This window comes from Balaenoptera ricei, chromosome 3, assembly GCF_028023285.1.
Source record: "Balaenoptera ricei isolate mBalRic1 chromosome 3, mBalRic1.hap2, whole genome shotgun sequence".
Taxonomy (NCBI): Eukaryota; Metazoa; Chordata; class Mammalia; order Artiodactyla; family Balaenopteridae; genus Balaenoptera; species Balaenoptera ricei.
The window spans coordinates 56,154,261-56,175,162 of record NC_082641.1 but is presented as its reverse complement, the minus strand read 5'-3'; the positions used below and the strand labels follow the sequence as shown (position 1 = coordinate 56,175,162).

The window sequence follows — 20,902 nt, the reverse complement described above, 5'->3', positions numbered from 1 at the left end:
GAGCAGGGACCTTGTCTGTCTTATAACCTTGGATCTTTAGCATCTGGAATAGTGCCTGGTTCATAGTAAGTCTGGTTCAGAATAAGTTCATCATTTGCTAAATGTTGAACATTAGCAAGTTTTTCCTCTGGTAATTAGATAACCATTCTTATATATAAAGCTTCTTGCAGATTATTTCCTTATGACATCTGGAATTATCATTATTGGGTCAGAAAGTATAAACATTTTATTTTAGTTTAGTTTTTAAACATTTTAGTAGCTTTGGATACTGTTGACTGCCTTTCCACAATTCTTTCCATGTGTATTGCCACTGGCGCAACTTGAAAATGTTTGTTTTACCACAGCCTTAAATAGTTATACACCTTATTGCTTTCTTCTTTGATAACTCTAGCAGCAGTTAAAAAATATGAGTGTTCTAACGTTTCAGAATATATTTGATTTGAAGGATGACCTGGATGAAAATTAAAGTTGGTTAATTGTACTCATAAACTTTCATATTTCACATACTTGATTGTACTGTTATTAAAACCTAGCAGATTTTCAACAGACTTTGAACTCTAGTCCTAACCAACAAAATGCAGATGTTTCTGTTTCTTTTGTGAGTTCAAGCAGTAGTTCCTAGGAAAGCAGCCTTGTCCAGTATATTTGCCACAAATTCAGGGCTAAGCTATGATTAACTTGTTCCAGAGAAATGATCTTTACTTTTTGCAGTATTATTTGTATATCTGCATAAATTAAAATATAAACCTATGTTCATATTCAGAAGTGTAAACAAATTGCCATTTCCTAGATCTTGCATTTTTGTCTCTTGGAAATTTTTACCATTAAAAAGAAGAAGCTACTGTTCATTGTCATGTTTTCCAATAGCTTATGTGTGTTTTAGAGAGCGTTGCCTTCAGGTAGCGATTCTTAACCATTGCTCCACAGAAGCATACGTGATTGACAACTTTTCCATTACTAACCTGTTCCCATAAGAGCAGCCAGACAGGATTTGGGCCTAGCTCTTAACCTATACATTTTTCTCTTTCTAGAAGTCCTAGCAGAATGCAGATGAATGAGAGTAATGTTATTGAAATAACATAGCACAGGCTCTAACTTTGGTACTTGTTAGTAACAAATCTCCTTTAATACATCTTGTGGCCTCAAAGATATAGATTAATAGTGAAGTCGAAAGCTAGTATATATGTAGGGAAGGATAGAAGGCATTGAGGCCGGAAGAGAGAAGAGAGGAGTAGGACATTTGTGCTAAGTATAACCAGGAAAAACAGTAAATATTTGAGTCTTGATTTTTTTTTTTTAACTTCTAAAGTATTTTTGTCTAGTGAGTACTGGTTTTTAATGGTTTTATTTTAATAAATGAGTATGACACATTATATATTTTATTTGACAGAAAATAGGATATAAGTTGGCTTAGGAACATCTTCAGACTTAGTGAAAGAAGAAAACTTTCTTAATTGCAGCCTAATAATTGTTTACTTTGGAGTCACTTTTAAAGTACATTTGAAGGCTGTAGACTTATTTTCTGATGATATTTTGTTAAAGAGAATTAATGAAATGTCTTATGTGAAACAAAATGTTCACTTCTGTATAAAATGTGTGTTCTATTCTTTTTTTTTTTAACATCTTTATTGGAGTATAATTGCTTTATAATGTTGTGTTAGTTTCTGCTGTATAACAAAGTGAATCAGCTATATGTATAATATATCCCCATATCCCCTCCCTCTTGCGTTTCCCTCCCACCCTCCCTGTCCCTTAGGTTGTCACAAAGCACCGAGCTGACCTCCCTGTGCGATGCAGCTGCTTCCCACTAGCTAGCTATTTTACACTTGGTAGTGTATATATGTCGATGCTACTCTCTCACTTTGTCCCAGCTTACCCTTCCCCCTCCCCGTGTCTTCAAGTCCATTCTCTATGTCTGCGTCTTTATTCCTGTCCTGCCCTTAAGTTCATCAGAACCATTTTTTCTTTTTTTTTTCCTTTTCTTTTTTTTATGTGTTAGCATACGGTATTTGTTTTTCTCTTTCTGACTTACTTCACTCTGTATGACAGACTCTGGGTCCATCCACCTCACTACAAATAACTCAATTTCGTTTCTTTTTATGGCTGAGTAATATTACACTGTATATATGTGCCACATCTTCTTTATCCATTCATCTGTCGATGGACACTTAGGTTGCTTCCATGTCCCGGCTATTGTAAATAGCGCTGCAATGAACATTGTGGTACATGACTCTTTTTGAATTATGGTTTTCTCAGGGTGGGATTGCTGGGTCATTTGGTAATTCTATTTTTAGTTTTTTAAGGAACCTCCATACTGTTCGCCATAGTGGCTGTATCGATTTACATTCCCACCAACACTGCAAGAGGTTTCCCTTTTCTCCACACCCTCTCCAGCATTTATTGTTTGTAGATTTTTTGATGATGGACATTCTGACCTGTGTGAGGTGATACCTCATTGTAGTTTTGATTTGCATTTCTCTAATGATTAGTGATGTTGAGCATCCTTTCATGTGTTTATTGGCAATCTGTATATCTTTGGAGAAACGTCTATTTAGATCTTCCGCCCATTTTTGGATTGGGTTGTTTGTTTTTTTGATATTGAGCTGCATGAGCTGCTTGTACATTTTGGAGGTTAATCCTTTGTCAGTTGCTTCGTTTGCAAATACTTTCTCCCGTGTTCTATGCTTCTAAATTCCTTTATTTTCCTTACAGGGTTTCAAACAAAGTCAAAAAGAAAGAAGGTGCTCACATTTCAATTAAGGAGTAAGTCTGCCATCATTATAAAAGAGAATCTTACTTTTTTATAAATTTTGTAGTTTGTAGAAAATACATGTTTAAAAATTGAAATACTGAAAAGTAGAAAAGTTAATGTAAAACAATATTAAAGACGTTTTGATGCAAAAACTATTTGATGAAAGATTGATCTAAATCCCCTCTAGAATTCTCATGATGTCAAAGTATCATCTCAGCAAATACTTGTTGGTTGGTTGTATTGAAAGGAAAACATACCTTTATAATAAAGAGATCCTTAGAATCAGAGGTGAAATTTTGCGTCACTGTAATCAGACAGTCAGACTTGCTTTTTCATTTGAGATGCAGTATGAAATACACTGTATTACCTATGAAGTGTTATGGTCAAAAAAGTTTAACTGGAATTTAAACAAACCTTTAGGATCTACTTTCCCATTTATCAGAAATACTGGGGATAGAGCAACAAGTTAAATGACACCACAAAAGAAATGATCAGAGAGGTCCAGAACGTGGAATGTTGTAGAAGATAACTGGCCTCCTTTCTTCAAAAAGTCACTGTCATGAAAGAAAAAATCACATGGAGTGGGTAACTATTCCAGATTAAAAGTGACGAGATATAACAGCCAAATACAATGTGGCATCCTTCATTATTCATTAGACCCTGGTTTTGAAAAGCTATTTATAAGAGACTTGGGGGTTGAGGAAATTTGAATATAGACTGGATTTTAAATGATATTAGATAACTATTGCTAATTTTATGAGCTGTGATAAGGGTGTTGTAGTTTCTGGAGAATGTCTTTAAATTTGCATACTAAAGTATTTAGAAGTGAAGTGTTACAGTGTTTGTAATACATTTCTAAATGATTTAGAAAAATGTATATATGTGTGTGCATGAAGCATATATGGCTGTTATTGAATCTAAGTGGTGTTCATATGGGTGTTCACTGTACTATTTTTTTCTATTTTCTGTGTGTTTGAAAAGTACATAAGAAAAATGTTCAGTATTTTTAACTAAATTAGTAAAATCTATGTGTCTATTATTGTATTCCCTTTTTACATATTATTTTACACTTTTGGTCCATATTCATCCATATTTTGATGTTTGTCATCAGTATTTTGTGCATGTGTGTGTGTATATATATCCCCACTTAATATCACATTTTTTTTTTCACATTTTTAATATTTTTACATATTCTTTCTATCAGCTTGTTTGCCTGTATGTTATGCCACTGTTCCTTTAGTTCAGTAGCTTTTGGCATTCTCAATAACATTAGTAAATACCTTCGTATATGTAGTACTCGATTCTATTCTGTCATAACGTTAGGGTAACTTCATGTGTTGTGACTATTTAATAAAAGGTTGTGGACATTATGATTCTTAGTGGATGTTTCCATGTTGCCTTGAAAAGCAAATTTCAAAAAACATCTTTTCAAAATCTATGCATTCCTGGGAGGGATATTTTTTAAATTATATAAATCCTCACATTTAAAAGTGTAGTTACCTGTATCTCATTCTTCGATTAAAGTCGGTTTTATTCAATTGAAGTTCTTCAGCTAGGTTATTCAGCTAAGTCTAAAGAGAATAGAAAAACTAGGCAGGGGATGAATTGGACTGAAGTATTCCAGGCAGAGAATGCACAAGCTAGAAGCATTAAGGCAGTGTGTTTCAAGGCCTAAGGCTATAGCCCAAATGTCATACCACTGTTATCTGTTCTCCATCCATGTAAGTTCCCCTCTTTGAATCTGTTCTCTGCTTATTTCTATTACATAGTTTTTCACAGTATATTATCTTTATGGTTTATATATCTGTCTTTCCTCTGTCATTAGAGGCAAGGCACTACATCTCATTCTTCATCATGTCTACCATATCTGGCACAGTTTTTTGAAGTCTAGAATGGGCTTAGAGCACAGATTGGAGGGAATGTCAAAGAAGAGAGAAAATGAAGTCAAAACAGCTTGTTTTCTGGCTTTCACTGTAGTAATTGTCCTTGTGGTTATGAAGAATCCTAGATGGAAAATTCCATGGTCTGTACCTATATTCAGAAGATAGGCAAATAGAAGGTGAGATGTCATATTTGAAGAGTACCTTCATTAAAGGATCAGCCAGAGATTACTTTATCAAAGTCATGTTGTAAGTTTAGCTTTTCTGTATGGTTGCCATTAACAGAAATAAACTACAGGGTTAATGGTTATGAACTTAAGTTATGTGTTGTTTGAAGCTCTTGGTGAATGGAAAACAGTGAATTCAGTTCAGAAATAAAATTCTGAAAGTTTAACCAAAGCAACTCCTGCTTCTGCAGAAATCCATGTTTATATATAGCAATCAGTAGAAGACATTCAGTATTCAGGTATTTCACAAAATACTTGGCGTTTTATCATTTTTATGTATGAATTGTGGCCTTTCAAGAGGATTCAAGAACATTTTTACATTGCTCTCATTTTTTTTTCCAAATACTTCTTTCGAGGTTAATTTATATACAATAAAATGCACAGATTGGGACTTCCCTGGTGGCACAGTGGTTAAGAATCCGCCTGCCAATGCAGGGGACATGGGTTCAAGCCCTGGTCTGGGAAGATCCCACATGCTGCAGAGCAACTAAGCCCGTGCGCCACAACTACTGAGCCTGCGCTCTAGAACCTGCGTGCCACAACTACTGAAGCCCTCGTGCCTAGAGCCCGTGCTCCGCAACGAGAAGACACCGCGGTGAGAAGCCCGCACACCGCAACGAAGAGTAGCCCCCTCTCACCTCAACTAGAGAAAAGCCTGCACTCAGCAATGAAGACCCAACGCAGCCAAAAATTAAATAAATAAATAAACCTTTTTAAAAAATGCACAGATTTAAAGTGAAGAGTTTGATCAGTTTTGAGAACGTATACCATTGTTACTACATCAAGATAAAAGAACATTTCCCTCAGTCCAGAAGTTCCTTTGTACCCCTTTCTAGTCATTCACCACACTTACCTATCCTGGCAATCACCATTCTGACCTCTATGAACAAAGATTAGTTTTACTTAGTTTAGAACTGCAATCATATAGTATGTACTCTTTTGCACAGGAATGTTTTAAATTATTATTACTTGTGGGTTCAGCTATTGTCCTGAGATTATATATGTAACATATTTTGAAGACACCAAGTAATATAGTTGGAGAAGCTTTTGGAGAAACTAATTTCTCTTCTTTTTTTCTTTTTTTAAAAAATTTTTTTAATGGAAGTATAGTTGGATTTACAGTGTTTTAGGTGTACAGTAAAGTGATTTCAGTTATACATATACATGTATGTATACCCATTCTTTTTCAGATTCTTTTCCATTATATGTTATTATAAGATACCGAATATAGTTTCCAGTGCTATACAGTAGGTCCTTGTTGTTTATCTGTTTTATATGTAATAGTGTGTATCTGTTAATTCCAAATTCCAAACTTATCCCTGTTCCCCCTTTCCTTTTTGGTAACCATAAGTTTGTTTTCTATGTGAGTCTATTTCTATTTTGTAAATAAGTTCATTTGTATCATTTTTTTAGATTCCACATGTAAGTGATGTCATATGATGTTTGTCTTTCTCTGTCTGACTTACTTCACTCAGTATGATAATCTCTAGGTCCATCCATGTTGCTGCAAATGGCATTGCTTCATTCTTTTTAATGCCTGAGTAATATTCCGTTGTATATGTATATATCACATCTTCTTTATCCATTCATCTTTCAATAGACATTTAGGTTGCTTCCATGTCATGGCTATTGTAAATAGTGCTGCTATGAACATTGGGGTGCATGTATCTTTTCAAATTAGAGTTTTCTCTGGATATATGCCCAGGAGTGGGATTACTGGATCATGTGGTAGCTCTATTTTTAGTTTTTTAAGAAACCTCCATACTGTAGGAGAAAGTAATTTTCTGAGCTTAGAAGTTCTGATCCTTTCATCACTAGTTATTGTGACACGTAAATTGACCTTTTACATTTTAAAATGGCATATAATTTAGAGTTGAGCTGCATTCCACTTTAAATAAAACTTGGTTTCTAGGCAGAAGAAGAAAGATGTGAAGCAGTGTACCTGAATATTAATGAGTCTTTGTGTTCAGATAGATACTTCTGGTTAAGAGTAAATAAAATCTTATTTTATATATATATATATATATATATATATATATATAAAAAGATAGCATAGCTACCTTGTTTGATACCACTCAGTTGTTAGTTAGGGGAGCAGGGGTTTGATTTGAAATTTGTTTGCTTACAGACTTCATGTTTTTTCCAGTTAAGCTGCTGATCTGGAAAGTTGTACGTTGTTTGGTAAAATTTGGACTCTGTAGTTTCCCTACTCTTGCCATTACCTGTAGGTAGAATTTTGACTTCTAGGATGTTGTTCATTTTACTTTTACTGTAAAATTTATAATAAAAATTTAAATTAAATTTGTAAAAAAAAAAATCTTACTTTATAGAACTTCGTTTCAGTAGACTCTTAGCTCTGTGTTAGTTGGGTTTTTTTTGTACAGGAAACTAGAAACTATCACATCATATTTTTCTTCCCTTTACAAGTAATAATAGCTATATTTTTTGAATGATTACTATGTGTTTCTAGGCATTGTGATTTCATTGAATCTTAATAGCACTCTCAAGTTAGTTACTATTATTATTCCCAAATGACTTGCTTTGGACCACATAGTGAGTGGTAGAACTCTGTATGACTTCAGAACTCTCTCTCCAGCTCTTAGCCCCCCAGCAACTGCTTCTGCCAGGCTCTGTGGAGTCTTGTCCTGCATGTGCAAGGACCTAAGTGGAAATCCTACACAGATTTCTGGGGCTCCTTCTCTTTAAGTCCCTCCTCTCTAGACCTTACCTCCTCAAATTCCAGCTGCCTTATTCCAGAGCCTAGACTCCAATCTCCGTTTCTTCCACCCACCCAGGAAGAACAGTACTCTCTACTCAGGCTCCACCTTTCATGCTGCAGTTTGGAAATTGTGTCCAGCCAAAGGAGGTGAATGCAAAGCTCACCTGTTTCCCTTTCTCAAGAATCTCACCCTGTGCTCTCTGTTGCCCAATGCCTGGAAACAGTTGCATCGTAAATTGTGCCCAGTTTTATAACCTATCACAGGAAAACAAGTACACTACCAGCTATTCCTCCTATTTTTAAACAAACATTTTATCTTTTTTTTTTTTTTTTTAAACATCTCAATGGCTATGATTTTAAACTTTTTTTGGGGGGGGGGTTATTGATTGATTGATTGATTGATTGATTGATTGATTGCTGTGTTGGGTCTTCGTTTCTGTGCCAGGGCTTTCTCTAGTTGCAGCAAGTGGGGGCCACTCTTCATCGCGGTGCACGGGCCTCTCATCGTCGCGGCCTCTCCTATTGCGGAGCACAGGCTCCAGACGCGCAGGCTCAGCAGTTGTGGCTCACGGGCCCAGTTGCTCCGCGGCATGTGGGATCTTCCCAGACCAGGGCTCGAACCCATGTCCCCTGCATTGGCAGGCAGATTCTCAACCACTGCACCACCAGGGAAGCCCTATCATTTTCTTGAATACTAGGTTGGATGGCACAGTTCATCGCATCACCTTTTCATTTTGGAACAATTAATTTTCAGTTGTTGGATGATTTCTGAAAGATTAATCTGTTGTGATGGTTAAAACAAAATGTGCTAAACAATGATATTACACTCTATCTCTCAAGTACATAAGGTTCATATGCCAAATTTGGGGTTATTGGTATGTGTGTGTGTGTGTATATGTGTGTGTGTCTGTGTGTGTGTGTGTATATGTATATATACTTCTCTGTGACAGTAGTAGGTCTATTTTGGGCTTTTTTTGTTTGTAGTTCCATAGAATTATTTTTGTGAATTGTTGATTAGTTTCATGTATTGGGCCTCAGAATCTAAATAGTGCTGTAGATCATCATATGTTGTCATATTGCTTCCCCAAAAGAATAAATAGTTACTAAAGCCCTCATCCTTTACACTTATCGTTATTAGAGTATCTACTTGTTATAGTTTATTTAAATTATTTGTTTCTCCATCGTTATTCATGTTATAAAGTAAAAGTTCTAAAATAGTTTGAATCAGTTTTTGAACATTATTCAGTTTATTCTTTTAATTCTTTCTGTGTGTGTGTTTTTCTTAAACTACATTGTTGCTTGTTATGTATAGCAATCTGATAGGAAAATATATTTAAATGAAAAAAGTAAGGTGCAGAACAGTGTGTATTATGCTACCTGCCATTTGTGTCAATATGCATTTACATGTATGCATGTATGTGCGTTGATTATCATCTCACGGCGATAGTCTAGTTGCTACTGAAGAGGGACTGGAAGACACAGGGAGGTGAGGGAAACCTCACAGTGTACCTTTTTGTATTTTTTCTACTTTTGTGCTGTGTACATTTACTGACAGTAAAAAAATAAATATGTAATTAAGTTAAACTTGGTAAGATATTGATAGATCATCTTACTCCTTTAAATTATTTTCTTTTTTTTTTTTTTTTTTTTTATTAATTTTATTTATGGCTGTGTTGGGTCTTTGTTTCTGTGCGAGGGCTTTCTCTAGTTGCAGCAAGTGGGGGCCACTCTTCATCGCGGTGCGCGGGCCTCTCACTATCACGGCCTCTCTTGTTACAGAGCACAGGCTCCAGACGCGCAGGCTCAGTAATTGTGGCTCACGGGCCCAGTTGCTCCACGGCATGTGGGAACTTCCCAGACCAGGGCTCGAACCCGTGTCCCCTGCATTGGCAGGCAGATTCTCAACCACTGCGCCACCAGGGAAGCCCCAAATTATTTTTCTTAATCAATATTTTTTTATTGAAGTATAGTTGATTTACAGTGTTGTGTTAATTTCTGCTGTACAGCAAAGTGACTCAGTTATACATAGATATAGTCTTTTTTTTTTTATTCTTTTCCATTATGGTTTATCATAGGATACTGAATATAGTTCCCTGTGCTATACAGTAGGACCTTGTTGTGTATCCATTCTATATATAAAAGCTTACATCTGCTAACCCCAACCTCCCACTCCATCCATCCCCCAACCCCCTCCCCCTTGGCAACCACCAGTCTGTTTCTATGTCCGTGATTCTGTTTCTGTTTCATAGATAGGTTCATTTGTGTCATACAGTAAGTCCCCTACATACGAACCTTCAAGTTGCAGACTTTCAAAGATGTGAATGTGCCCCTCTATGCCAGCTGCTGTACTGTACTACTGTGCTTTTCAAAGTACTATACTGTAAGATTAAAAATGTTTTATTTTGGGGGACTTCCCTGGTGGCACAGTGGTTAAGCATCTACATGCCAATGCAGGGGACATGGGTTTGAGCCCTGGTCCAGGAAGATCCCACATGCTGCGGAGCAACTAAGCCTGTGCACCACAACTACTGAGCTTGCGCTCTAGAGCCCGCGAGCCACAACTACTGAGCCTGCACACCACAATTATTGAGGCCACGTGCCACAACTGCTGAAGCCCGTGTGCCTAGAGCCCATGCTCCGCAACAAGAGAAGCCACTGCAACGAGAAGCCCGCGCACTGCAACGAAGAGTAGCCCCTGCTTGCCGCAACTAGAGAGAGCCCGCAGGCAGCAACGAAGACCCAACACAGCCAGCCAGCCATCCATCCATACATACATACATACATAAATAAAAATATTTTTTTAAGTTTTATTTTTCTTGTTTGTTTTTTATGTATAATTTGTATGAAAAGTATTATAAACCTATTACAGTACAGTACTATATAGCCGATTGTGTTAGTTGGGTACCTAGGCTAACTTTGTTGGACTTACAAACAAATTGGACTTACGAACACGCTCTTGGAACAGAACTCATTCGTTATGCAGGGGACTTACTGTATTTTAGATTCCACATATAAGTGATATCATATGGTATTTGTCTTTCTCTCTCTGACTTACTTCACTCAGTATGATACTCTCTAGCTCCTTACATGTTGCTGCAAATGGCATGATTTCATTCTTTTTAATGGCTGAGTAATATTCCATTGTATATATGTACCACATCATCTTTATCCATTCATCTGTCGATGGACATTTAGGTTGTTTCCATGTCTTGGCTATTGTGAATAGTGCTGCTGTGAGCATAGGGGTACATGTATCTTTTTGAATTATGAACTTCACAGTATACTCTTTTGTATTCTCTTTTTGTGCTGTGTACATTTACTGACGGTAAAAAATAAATAATATGTAATGAAGGTACACTTGGTAAGCTATATCTATCATCTAACTCCTTTAAACTTTTTTATTTTTCCATTTTTATAGGTAATTCGTATAGTGCTTTATAATAGGTAAGTACTCTTTCCTCAGTATTTCTTGGAGAACACTTCATATCAGTATGTAAAACTGTCTTGTTTTAAACATTTGCAAGATATTCTTATATATAGATTTGTACCATACTTATTTGATTGAGCTCTTACGGATGGAAGCTTAGGTTGCTTCCAGTTGTTTGCTATTTAATACTACAGTCCGTGTTCTTTTACATAATTCTTTTTGTCTGAATACATCCTTAAGATTATCTAAATAGATTGAATTAGAATCAAGAATTAGATTCTAGAATTAGAACTCCTGGATTGAAGAAGATACACATTTATAATTTTAAAAGATTTTTGCCAAATTGCTCTCAGTAGAGATTGTATTAATTTCCATTTCCACCAACATTGTATGAGAGTCGCTGTTTCCCACAGTCTAGCCAATAATTTATCAGACCTTTGGATCTTTGTCAGTCTAATAGTTGGAAATGATTGTCTCATTGTATTTATAATTTATTTATCTTATTATTGTGAAGTTCACCTTTTCTTGTATTTAAGAGAACTGTGTATCTTTTCTGAAAACTTGAGAAACATCACCTTTGCCTACTTTTCAACTGGGATGTGTGTTTTTCCTTTTTGATTTGCAAGAATTCTTTGTGATATGAGTTGCAAATACTTTTTTCCTAGCTTGTCATTTATTTTGGCCTTGCTTATGGTTGTAGTGGTTGTCATTTTGACAGAAATATTTGCTTTTTATGTAGTCATAGTGCTTAATTTTCATATAGTCAGAATCATCCCGCCTTTTCAGGCTTTTCTTCTAATGCTTCTGCTGTTTAATTTTTTTCCTGTACCTATGTGGTAATTTTTCCATTATCATTTTAGATATTTGTGCTTACTTTCTCTTTTCAACTTTTGCTTATAAAATTTTATCTGCAGATGATCCTCATTATTCATAGATTCTATATTTGCAAATTTGCTAGCTTGCTAAAATTTATCTGTAATCCCGAAGTCATTATTTGTGGAGCTTTCACCATCATTCATGGACACATGCAGAGGGTGAAAAATTTGAGTCACCTGACAGACATTTTCAGCTGAGATAAAGCTGAAAATGTAGTGCCCTGTTTTCTTGTTTCAGCTTTCATACTATAAACAAAGGTCATTTTCACAATCTATTTAGTTCTGCGCTTTTTACATTTTTCTGTCTTTTGTGCCTTTTGACTTCACTCTTTAAAATAGCCCCCAAGTATTGTGCTGTAGTGATATCTAATGTTCCCAAGTGCAAGAAGGCTGTGATGTGCCTTACAGGGAGAATACATGTGTTAGATGTGTTCAGGCATGAGTTGTAGTGCTGTTGGCTATGAGTTCAGTGTTATTGAATCAACAATATATATGAAATAGTGTGTCTTTCAACAGAAACACACATAAGGTTATGTACTGATCAGCTGGTAATGTGACCAGAGGCTTGCAGGAACCTAGCCCTGTGTTTCTTCTAGGAGTAATGGCTCAGTATTCACAAATTCATTGTTTGTGGTGACTTTTAAAAATATAACCGCCATGAATAATGAGAATTGACTCTATGTAATTTCAAGTCATTTTACAGTTTACAGAATAAAGAGTGAAAATAGTTTTGTTAGCAATTTCAATGAGAATTTAAATACAGCAAACCCCAATTTTTATTATGTATTTTCCTAGTATTGAATGTTTATATATATCTCCAAATCAGATAATATTCTTTGAATGCAACTAACTGTTCATTGGCTGTTATGCATGAACCTGAAATATATTTATCTTATAAATACTGACTCTAATAAATTTCTTTTTTTTTTGAATTTTTGAATTTTATTTTATTTATTTATTTATTTATTTTATTTTTGGCTGTGTTGGGTCTTCATTTCTGTGCGAGGGCTTTCTCCAGTTGCGGCAAGCGGGGGCCACTCTTCATTGCAGTGCGCGGGCCTCTCACTATCGTGGCGTCTCTTACTGCGGAGCACAAGCTCCAGACGCACAGGCTCAGTAGTTGTGGCTCACGGGCCTAGTTGCTCCGCAGCATGTGGGATCTTCCCAGACCAGGGCTCAAACCCGTGTCCCCCTGCATTGGCAGGCAGATTCTCAACCACTGCGCCACCAGGGAAGCCCTATTTATTTTTTTATAGAGCAGGTTCTTATTAGTCATCCATTTTATACATATTAGTGTATACATGTCAATCCCAATCTCCCAATTCATCCCACCATCTCCCTCTCCCCCTGCCGCTTTCCCCCCGTGGTGTCCATACGTTTGTTCTCTACATCTGTGTCTCTGTTTCTGCCCTGCAAACTGGTTCATCTGTACCATGTTTCTAGGTTCCACATATATGCGTTAATATACGATATTTGTTTTTCTCTTTCTGACTTACTTCATTCTGTATGACAGTCTCTACATCCATCCACGACTGACTCTAAATTTCAAATGCAACTCTGCTGTGTTCTAGCTTATCGTTACCTTGATTCTTCATGCACTTGGTTCGTCAAAACAGTACTTTTGAAAGCTTCTATTTGTTGGATAGACAGATGATAGCTATCCTCTTTGTTGCCTAATAGCAAAACATTTCATTTTTTTTTATAGATACCAGTTAGAATGATCTTATTGTTTTTCATTTCTACATATTTATTACCTTCCAATTACTTTGTTTACACATCTGTCTTCCATATCTGTCCACAAACTGTAAGTAAATTTTAGTGTACAAGCATTATAAAAGATGAAAGAATATTGTCACATGTCCTTTTAGCAAAATGGGATGGTTCAGGTTTTTAATCATAAAATATTATATAATGAAGTCCTTCCTGTTGAAGGACTAACTAAATGATACTACCATATTTTCTTTTTTGTCCTGAGAAATATATCAGTTCCTTTATTTACAAAACAGAAACAGACTCACAGACTTAGAGAACGAACTTATGGTTACCAGGGGGGAAGGGTGGGGGAAACAGATAGTTAGGGAGTTTGGGATTCACATGTACACACTGCTATATTTAAAATGGATAACCAACAAGGACTTACTGTATAGCATAGGGAACTCTGCTCAGTATTATGTAACAACCTAGATGGGAAAAGAATTTGAAAAAGAATAGATACCTGTATATGTATAACTGAGTCACTTTGCTTTACACCTGAAACTATCACAACATTATTAATCAACTATACTCCAATATATAAAATAAAAAGTTTTAAAAAAAAGTATATCATTTCTTGAGTTTGGGAAAATTCACCTAAGTAGAATATGTCATCTGAAGACTCATCGTCTGAGACTTTACTTACATGAACAATTTCACCATTATTGGTCCAGAATAAAGATCAAAATTTTTTTCTTAAAGGGTTAGGTAGTAAATATGTTAGGCCATACTTTTCCAGCCGCTGGCCTAGATGTTACTCTCTATCCCTTTACATTCATCTTCTAATTGCTTTAATAATTTTGAAATGACTTTCTCTGTCGATTTTGTTCTCTTTGCTATTATGGACAGAAAATGAAAAAGTCTGAATTCTCAACTGTGTTCAGGGAAAGCTTTAAAAAAAAAGAGAGAGAATACAAGGATTGTGTCTCCATAGTTCCATTAAAACTTCTTGAAAGATAATCCAGTACTTTGGGCAACAGAATAAGAAAACTGAAGGATGGTGTAATAGTGATGCTTTATTTCACTACTAATGATTTATTTCATCATCGTTTTAGGTGATTCCATCCTTTCATGTCCTTATTTTAGTCTTTTTTCTTATGCATAGCTAGAGGTCACTGGTGAATGTATTATCTATTGCTACGTAACAAATTACCCTAAAATTTAGCACCTTAAAACAGCAAATAGTTATTTATTTATCTTTAGTTTCTGTGGGTCAGGAATGCAGGGGCAGCTGAGGTGGGTGGTTCTCCTAAGGCTGCAAATCAGGTTGTCAGCCTCAAGGCAATAGTCATCTCAGAGTTCTACTGGGGCTGGAGAATCTGCTTCAAGCTCACCCAGATGGTTGTTGTCAAGAGGCCCTCTTGCTACCGGGGGTTCTCCATAGGCAGCCTGAGAGTCCTCACAAACTGATAGTTGGCTTCTCCAGACTGGGTGATCCAGTATAGAATGAGCAACACCACACGTACTTTTATAACTTAGTCTCTGAATCACACACCATCAGTTCCACCTTTTTCTATCCTTTTGACGTAAGTGCAGCCCACAGCCAACTGGAGGGGATGAGACAAGGGCAGGAATCATTGGGGACCATCTTGAAGACTGGCTACCACAATGAGTTAAAATAAAATATATCCTGAGATGAAGAATAACAAAATGTTTCAAGATAAGGGATAATAAAATCACTAAGATTCTATATTGTAGATTTATAAAAGAGTCCAGTAGAGTTACAGCATAATTGCAAGATAGGAGTTTTATTTGTTTAGTTTTTTAAATAAAGAAATTTTCTCTTTGTTCTTTGGCAGACCTCTAAGAGTGAGTCATGAATGTAAGGACAAATAGTTAGAACTGATCGAATAAGAAACTCAAAAATTGGGAATTCCCTGGCAGTCCAGTGGTTAGGACTCGGTGCTTTCACTTCCGTGGCCCAGGTTCAATCCCTGGTTGGGGAACTAAGATCTAAAAAAAAAAACTCAAAAATTAAAATTGGGTTCATTGGGTCCAGATGATATACTCGGGATTAATTTCCACTTTCTGCTTTCCTTAGAAGTTTTTAAAAATTTTCTTCCTATCTGTTGTTTATTAAAATGGATATTTCAGGACCATAAATTTTTCTCTGACAATTTAGTTGTATTCTGTAGAATTCTTATTTTCTAGATATTCCAAATTTCAAAATTTTGTTTTTAACTCTAGAAATGTTTTAATTTCAGGTTAATTTCAATTAATTTCAGTTAATTAATTTTTAGGTTAATTTTAATTTCAGTTAGGTTTAATTTCTAGTTTTATTGTAGTTATAGAATATTGTTTGTATTGTTCTAATCACTATTTTTTTAACACATAATTTTGATCATTGTTTTTAATATGTTTTAAATTCTGTTAGGACAGATCAAATACCAGTGCTCCTTAAGAATTTTTTTAAAAAATACTCTTGCCCATTTATTCCTTCACATGAATTTCACAATTAATTTGTCTAAATATCTAACTATCCCATAAAGATTGAAATTAGTATTGTTTTTTACACTGGCATATTTTTATTCTAGTTTTATTTACCATGATGAGTGTGTTGCTTTCTGTTTTCTTCTTTATGATTTTATAAGAAAATAGATTTTTAAATTTCATAATTGTATGTAGACTTTTTATCTTTCAGATTCAGTGCAGCTCTCTCCCAAGGAGGATGGTATATTGATGCGCCCTGGTCAATGTGAACAGAAGTTTCATCATTTTCCTCATGAACACTTGGATGGGTGCATGTCATCTTCATCTCCCCTTGTTGCATGTGACTTATGCTTAAATAACCAGTTAGCTATTTTGAGGGAATAATCAGTTTGAATAACTGAACAATGGAAATATGAGTGATTAAAAGAAATTCAAGGTCACACACAGTGCAGAAATTCAATCTGTCAAAATCACAACTGAACCCGTTTGTATATTATAACTTTCTTAGTAAGTATGTTAAGATTTTTATTAATGCCTTTAAAAATAAATAACTTTTTTTTTTTTTTTAAACCTTGACTATCTGAGTATTTTTCTTTGGAATATATATGGTAGGTTGGAGTCTGTCTAAAGATGTAGAGAAAACTACTCAGGCTTATTTGGGTAAAGGGTAGTATTGTAAAGATACAACCAACTGTAAAACAATGTTGCTGATGATCCGAGGTTAGGGAACAAAGCCTAGCTGAAGCTGAATGTCAGAGGACTGGACCTGGCCAGTCAGGAACCAAGGCTGTGTTCTGTTGCTTGGATGTCATATTGTCATTCTCCTCCTGCACCTTTTCTTATCTGTCTGCCTCTCTTCTAGCCTCCTCCACACCCTCCTCATGCACACTGCCTAACATGATTGCCCAGGCCATTCTCTCTTCATCATTACCTTGCAGTTCCATCTACCATCCATTTGACTATATCTGTGTCTCTCAGTTCAGATTCTCTGGAGAGGTAGAACATAGTACTGTTTTAGTTTAGTCTAAAGGATTGGTGTTCATATGCCTGAGATTCTCCCTAGTCCATTTAGCTGTGGGAGAAGATGTTAATATGTAAGTGCTATTTCTTTCAGAGGTTTTGCTTGGGCAAACCATGTGCCTAGCATATTAGTAGCTGCCCAGTATTTTTTGAATAAATAAGTGAATATTCAAGTGCCTGGTAAGTAAGCTTCGCAGAATGGAATGTTCTATGGCTTAAGCTTTTTTGTACAGGGTAAGTAGAGTTTTATCATTTTTCATGACAATTAGCTAATATTTTATATTAATTGTCTAAAATATGCCAGGTTAAATTTAGTTATGAAGGTAGCTTATTTGCTTTCTAAGATTTTTGGATGTTACCTCCCTTAATATTGTACCTAATACAGTTGGAGAGTAGTTGTAGGTTCAGGAAAGTCATTCAGTTCAGCAAATATTTATTCAACTTTGGGTTAGGCACTGTTCTAGGTGCTTGGGAACAAAACAGATGAAAGTTCCTGCTTGAAGTGGTGGGAACTAGCTAGTAAACAAGTGAAATTTATAAGGTGTCACGTAGTGATTCATGTCACAGAGAAAAGGGAAACAGGAAAGGGAGCTGGCAGAGTGGGATTGGAAGCAGGGATGCTTTTTAAAAAAAGAACAGGGAACTCCTAATTGAGATGACATTTGAGCAGAGATCTGCAGAAAATGAGAGCCATTAACATAAGTGAAGAACCTCCCGAGCAAAGAAAATGACAGGTGCAAAGGTCCTAAGACAAGAGTGTGTTTAGCACGTTCAGGGAACAGCAAAGAAACCAGCTTGGCTGGAGTGGAAGTGAACAAGGAGGAGAGATTAAGGTCATATGTAGGCCATTGCAAGGTCTTCAGCGTTTCTTGGGAATCCATTGGAAGGTTTTGAACCAAAGGTGTTGCATGATCGGATGCATAAAAAGAGGCTTCTGGGGGGAATTCCCTGGGGGTCCAGTGGTTAGGACTCTGGACTTCCACTGCAGGGAGAACGGGTTTGATCCCTAGTCGAGGAACTAAGATCCCACATGCCAAGCAGCGTGGCCCAAAAAAATAATAATTTAAACAAAAAAGAGGCTTCTGACTGCTCTGTTGAAAATAGACCATAAGTTTCAAGGGAGAGAGAGCAGGCCGAGTAGGGCTTGGATCTGAGTGTATTTTCCAAGTGGAGCTCAGGATTTGCCAGTAGATTCCATGTGGAGTATGAAAGAAAGGAGTCAAGAATGACCCCCCAAGGTTTTTGGCCTGAGCAAGTGGGAGAATAAAGTAATGAGATGGGGACTTCCCTGGTGGCGCAGTGGTTAAGAATCCACCTGCCAATGCAGGGGACACGGGTTCGAGCCCTGGTCCGGGAAGATCCCACATGCCGCGGAGCCACTAAGCTCGTGAGCCAGAACTACTGAGCCTGCGCGTCTGGAGCCTGTGCTCCACAACAACAGAAGCCACCACAATGAGAAGCCCACACACTGCAATGAAGACCCAACACAGCCAAGAATAAATAAATTCATATAAAGTAATGAGATGGAGAAGTCTGCATAAAGAGTACTTTTGTAGAAAGGAAGGAGAAGGAGTTGGGTTTGGACTTGTGTAGTCTGAGGAGTTGGATATGAGTAAAGTGTTCAAAGGAGAGACCTGGGATAAAGATGAAATTTTAGAAGTTAGCATAGACCTAGAATTTAAAGCTGTTCATCAGGATGAGATAGCCGAGGAAGTGCATATAAATAGAGATGTTAGAGGAGAACTCTGGGGTACTCCCAATGTTTAGAGATGAGATATGAGAAGCAGTAAAACAGACTGAGAGGGAGCTCGCAATTAATTAGGAGGAAACCCAGAGTGATGCCCTGGAAGCCAAATGGAGAAAGTGTTTCGAGGAGTGATGGGCCATATCAAAGCTACCAATAGGTCAGATGCTGCTAGCAAGTCACATAGGATGAGGACTAAGAAGTATTTGTTGAATTTAGCAGTGACCCTCATAAGGGCTGTTTTGGTGCAATGGAGGAGGTGGTAGAGAATGGAAAAGAACAGATGAAGACAGCACATGTAAACAACTCTTTCAAGAATCTTTGTATGTCTGAATTTTTGTTATATTTGGGTATTAGTAAAATTATATTTGACATAGCTTTAGAATTTTTTGTGAATCTTGTATATATGTGTACGTGTGTAAATTTTTTAATGTAAGATTTCTTACTGTGGGTCATGGTGAAAAAAAGGTTTAAAAAATATGGGAATTAGAACAAGAAGGTGAAGAGAATGTTTAGAAAAGAGGTAAAGGATATGGGAGATGTTACTCATGTGAGCACAGGGGAAGGATTTGGGGAGTTGGAGAAGGTTGGGATATGTGATCAGAAAGGGAGAAGTTTTGAAACATAAGGATGAGTGTCAGGGCAATGAGGGATGATCTAGGAGTCCTGTGGAAATTGATGTATACTGGAATAAAGGGCATAGTGATCTTATGATCCAGAAGTAATCCATTCTCTGTAAAGGGCCAGGGTAAATTAATTTAGCTTTGTGGGCCTCTAAAAATGTAAAAAAACATTCTTAGCTTATAGGCTGTGGTCATACTTTGCTGCCCCCTGCTTTTTTTTTTTTTTTTTTTTTTTTTTTGGGCCATGCCACGTGGCTTATGGGATCTTAGTTCCCAGACCAGGGATTGAACCCAGGCCCTCAGCAGTGAAAGCACAGAGTCCTAACCTCTGGACCACCAGGGAATTCCCACTGCCCCCTGCTTTATACTAGAAGCCCTTGGCAGAAGCTCTGGACAAATAATTTGCATGGAGTCCTGTTATTTTTTAAAGTATCATTTTTAATACTACATGTATACGGTACAGAATTCAGATGATTATATGCAGGATAAAGTAAGCCTCCCTACTGTGTCCACTAGCTATCCTGCTCCCCTTTCTGGAATCTATCATCATTACCAGTTTCTTATTTAAGAAGTTTTCTATGAAGGTATGAACATGCATGTATATATATGCTCTCAGTCAATCTTAAATTTAACTAGATTCTTTTTCCTTTAGGTCTGAACTATGAAATGTAGTAAGTAATACTTGTACCGCTTATGACGTTATTGCCTTCATGTCCAAATCCAGCCTTCACTGCCTACTCTGCAATAATGAATCTGGACCCTGTAACTACCCCTCCCTTGTCAGCAGGTACAGTGTAAAGCTTTGTCAGTAGAGGGTGCTGGTGAGACACAGGAGGGGCAGGGGACTACTTTTCTTGGGTCCAGTGTGCCTCTCTAGCAGACACCTGCAGCACATGGTTTCTACAGCCTTGTGCAGTGCCTGGCTTCAGCAGTGTCCAGTGGCCAGCAGCACTCAGCAGCCCCACGTGGATGGCTTTCCCTGGCACCCCCAAAACACTTCCTAAGCAAAGTGCTCCAGGCTTATACCTTCTTGGGCTGCACCTCTTTCATTAAGCCAACCTCTCTGTTGTCCATGGCTGTGCCTTCTCTGTCGAAGTCTAGATCTCAGCCCTGGGGTACTTTCTTTGGGTGCTGTGTCTCAGCCTAGCATGAAGAGCCATAAGCTATTCCCTATACCTGCTTAGAGTTCTCAATTTCATAATCAATCCTCATTATCCAGTTTCCTGTTACAGTGAATAACTCTTTATAGTAAACTTTCCCCAAATTACTGTGTGTTTTCTATCTCCTGATTGGACTCATACAAAACTTAAAACCTTTCTGATTACAAAAGCATTAGATATAAAATCAGACAAGAAGATAACCCATCTCACCTTCTAGTAATCTCACCCTCCAGAGCAACTATTAATGTTGTAATGCTAAACTAGTTTTATGCTTTAAATATAAAAATAAAAAC

The 20,902-nt window shown here is 36.8% G+C and overlaps 1 protein-coding gene across 4 annotated transcripts in view; it reads left to right on the top strand.

Annotated features, from left to right (window-relative positions):
• Positions 1 to 16,632, top strand: part of LOC132363651 (survival motor neuron protein) — a 43,920-nt gene extending 27,288 nt beyond the window's left edge. Inside the window, exons 8-10 of one of the 4 annotated variants that reach the window (XM_059919336.1) lie at positions 2,713 to 2,763; positions 10,997 to 11,022; positions 16,274 to 16,632. In XM_059919336.1, coding sequence (XP_059775319.1) covers positions 2,713 to 2,760 — 48 coding nt within the window. In that variant the 3' untranslated portion in view covers positions 2,761 to 2,763; positions 10,997 to 11,022; positions 16,274 to 16,632. Of the gene's footprint in view, positions 1 to 2,712; positions 2,764 to 10,996; positions 11,023 to 16,257 lie in introns of all 4 variants that reach the window. The other 3 variants (XM_059919337.1, XM_059919338.1, XM_059919339.1) reach the window with 3 other exon arrangements.
• Positions 16,633 to 20,902: the final 4,270 nt, after the last annotated feature.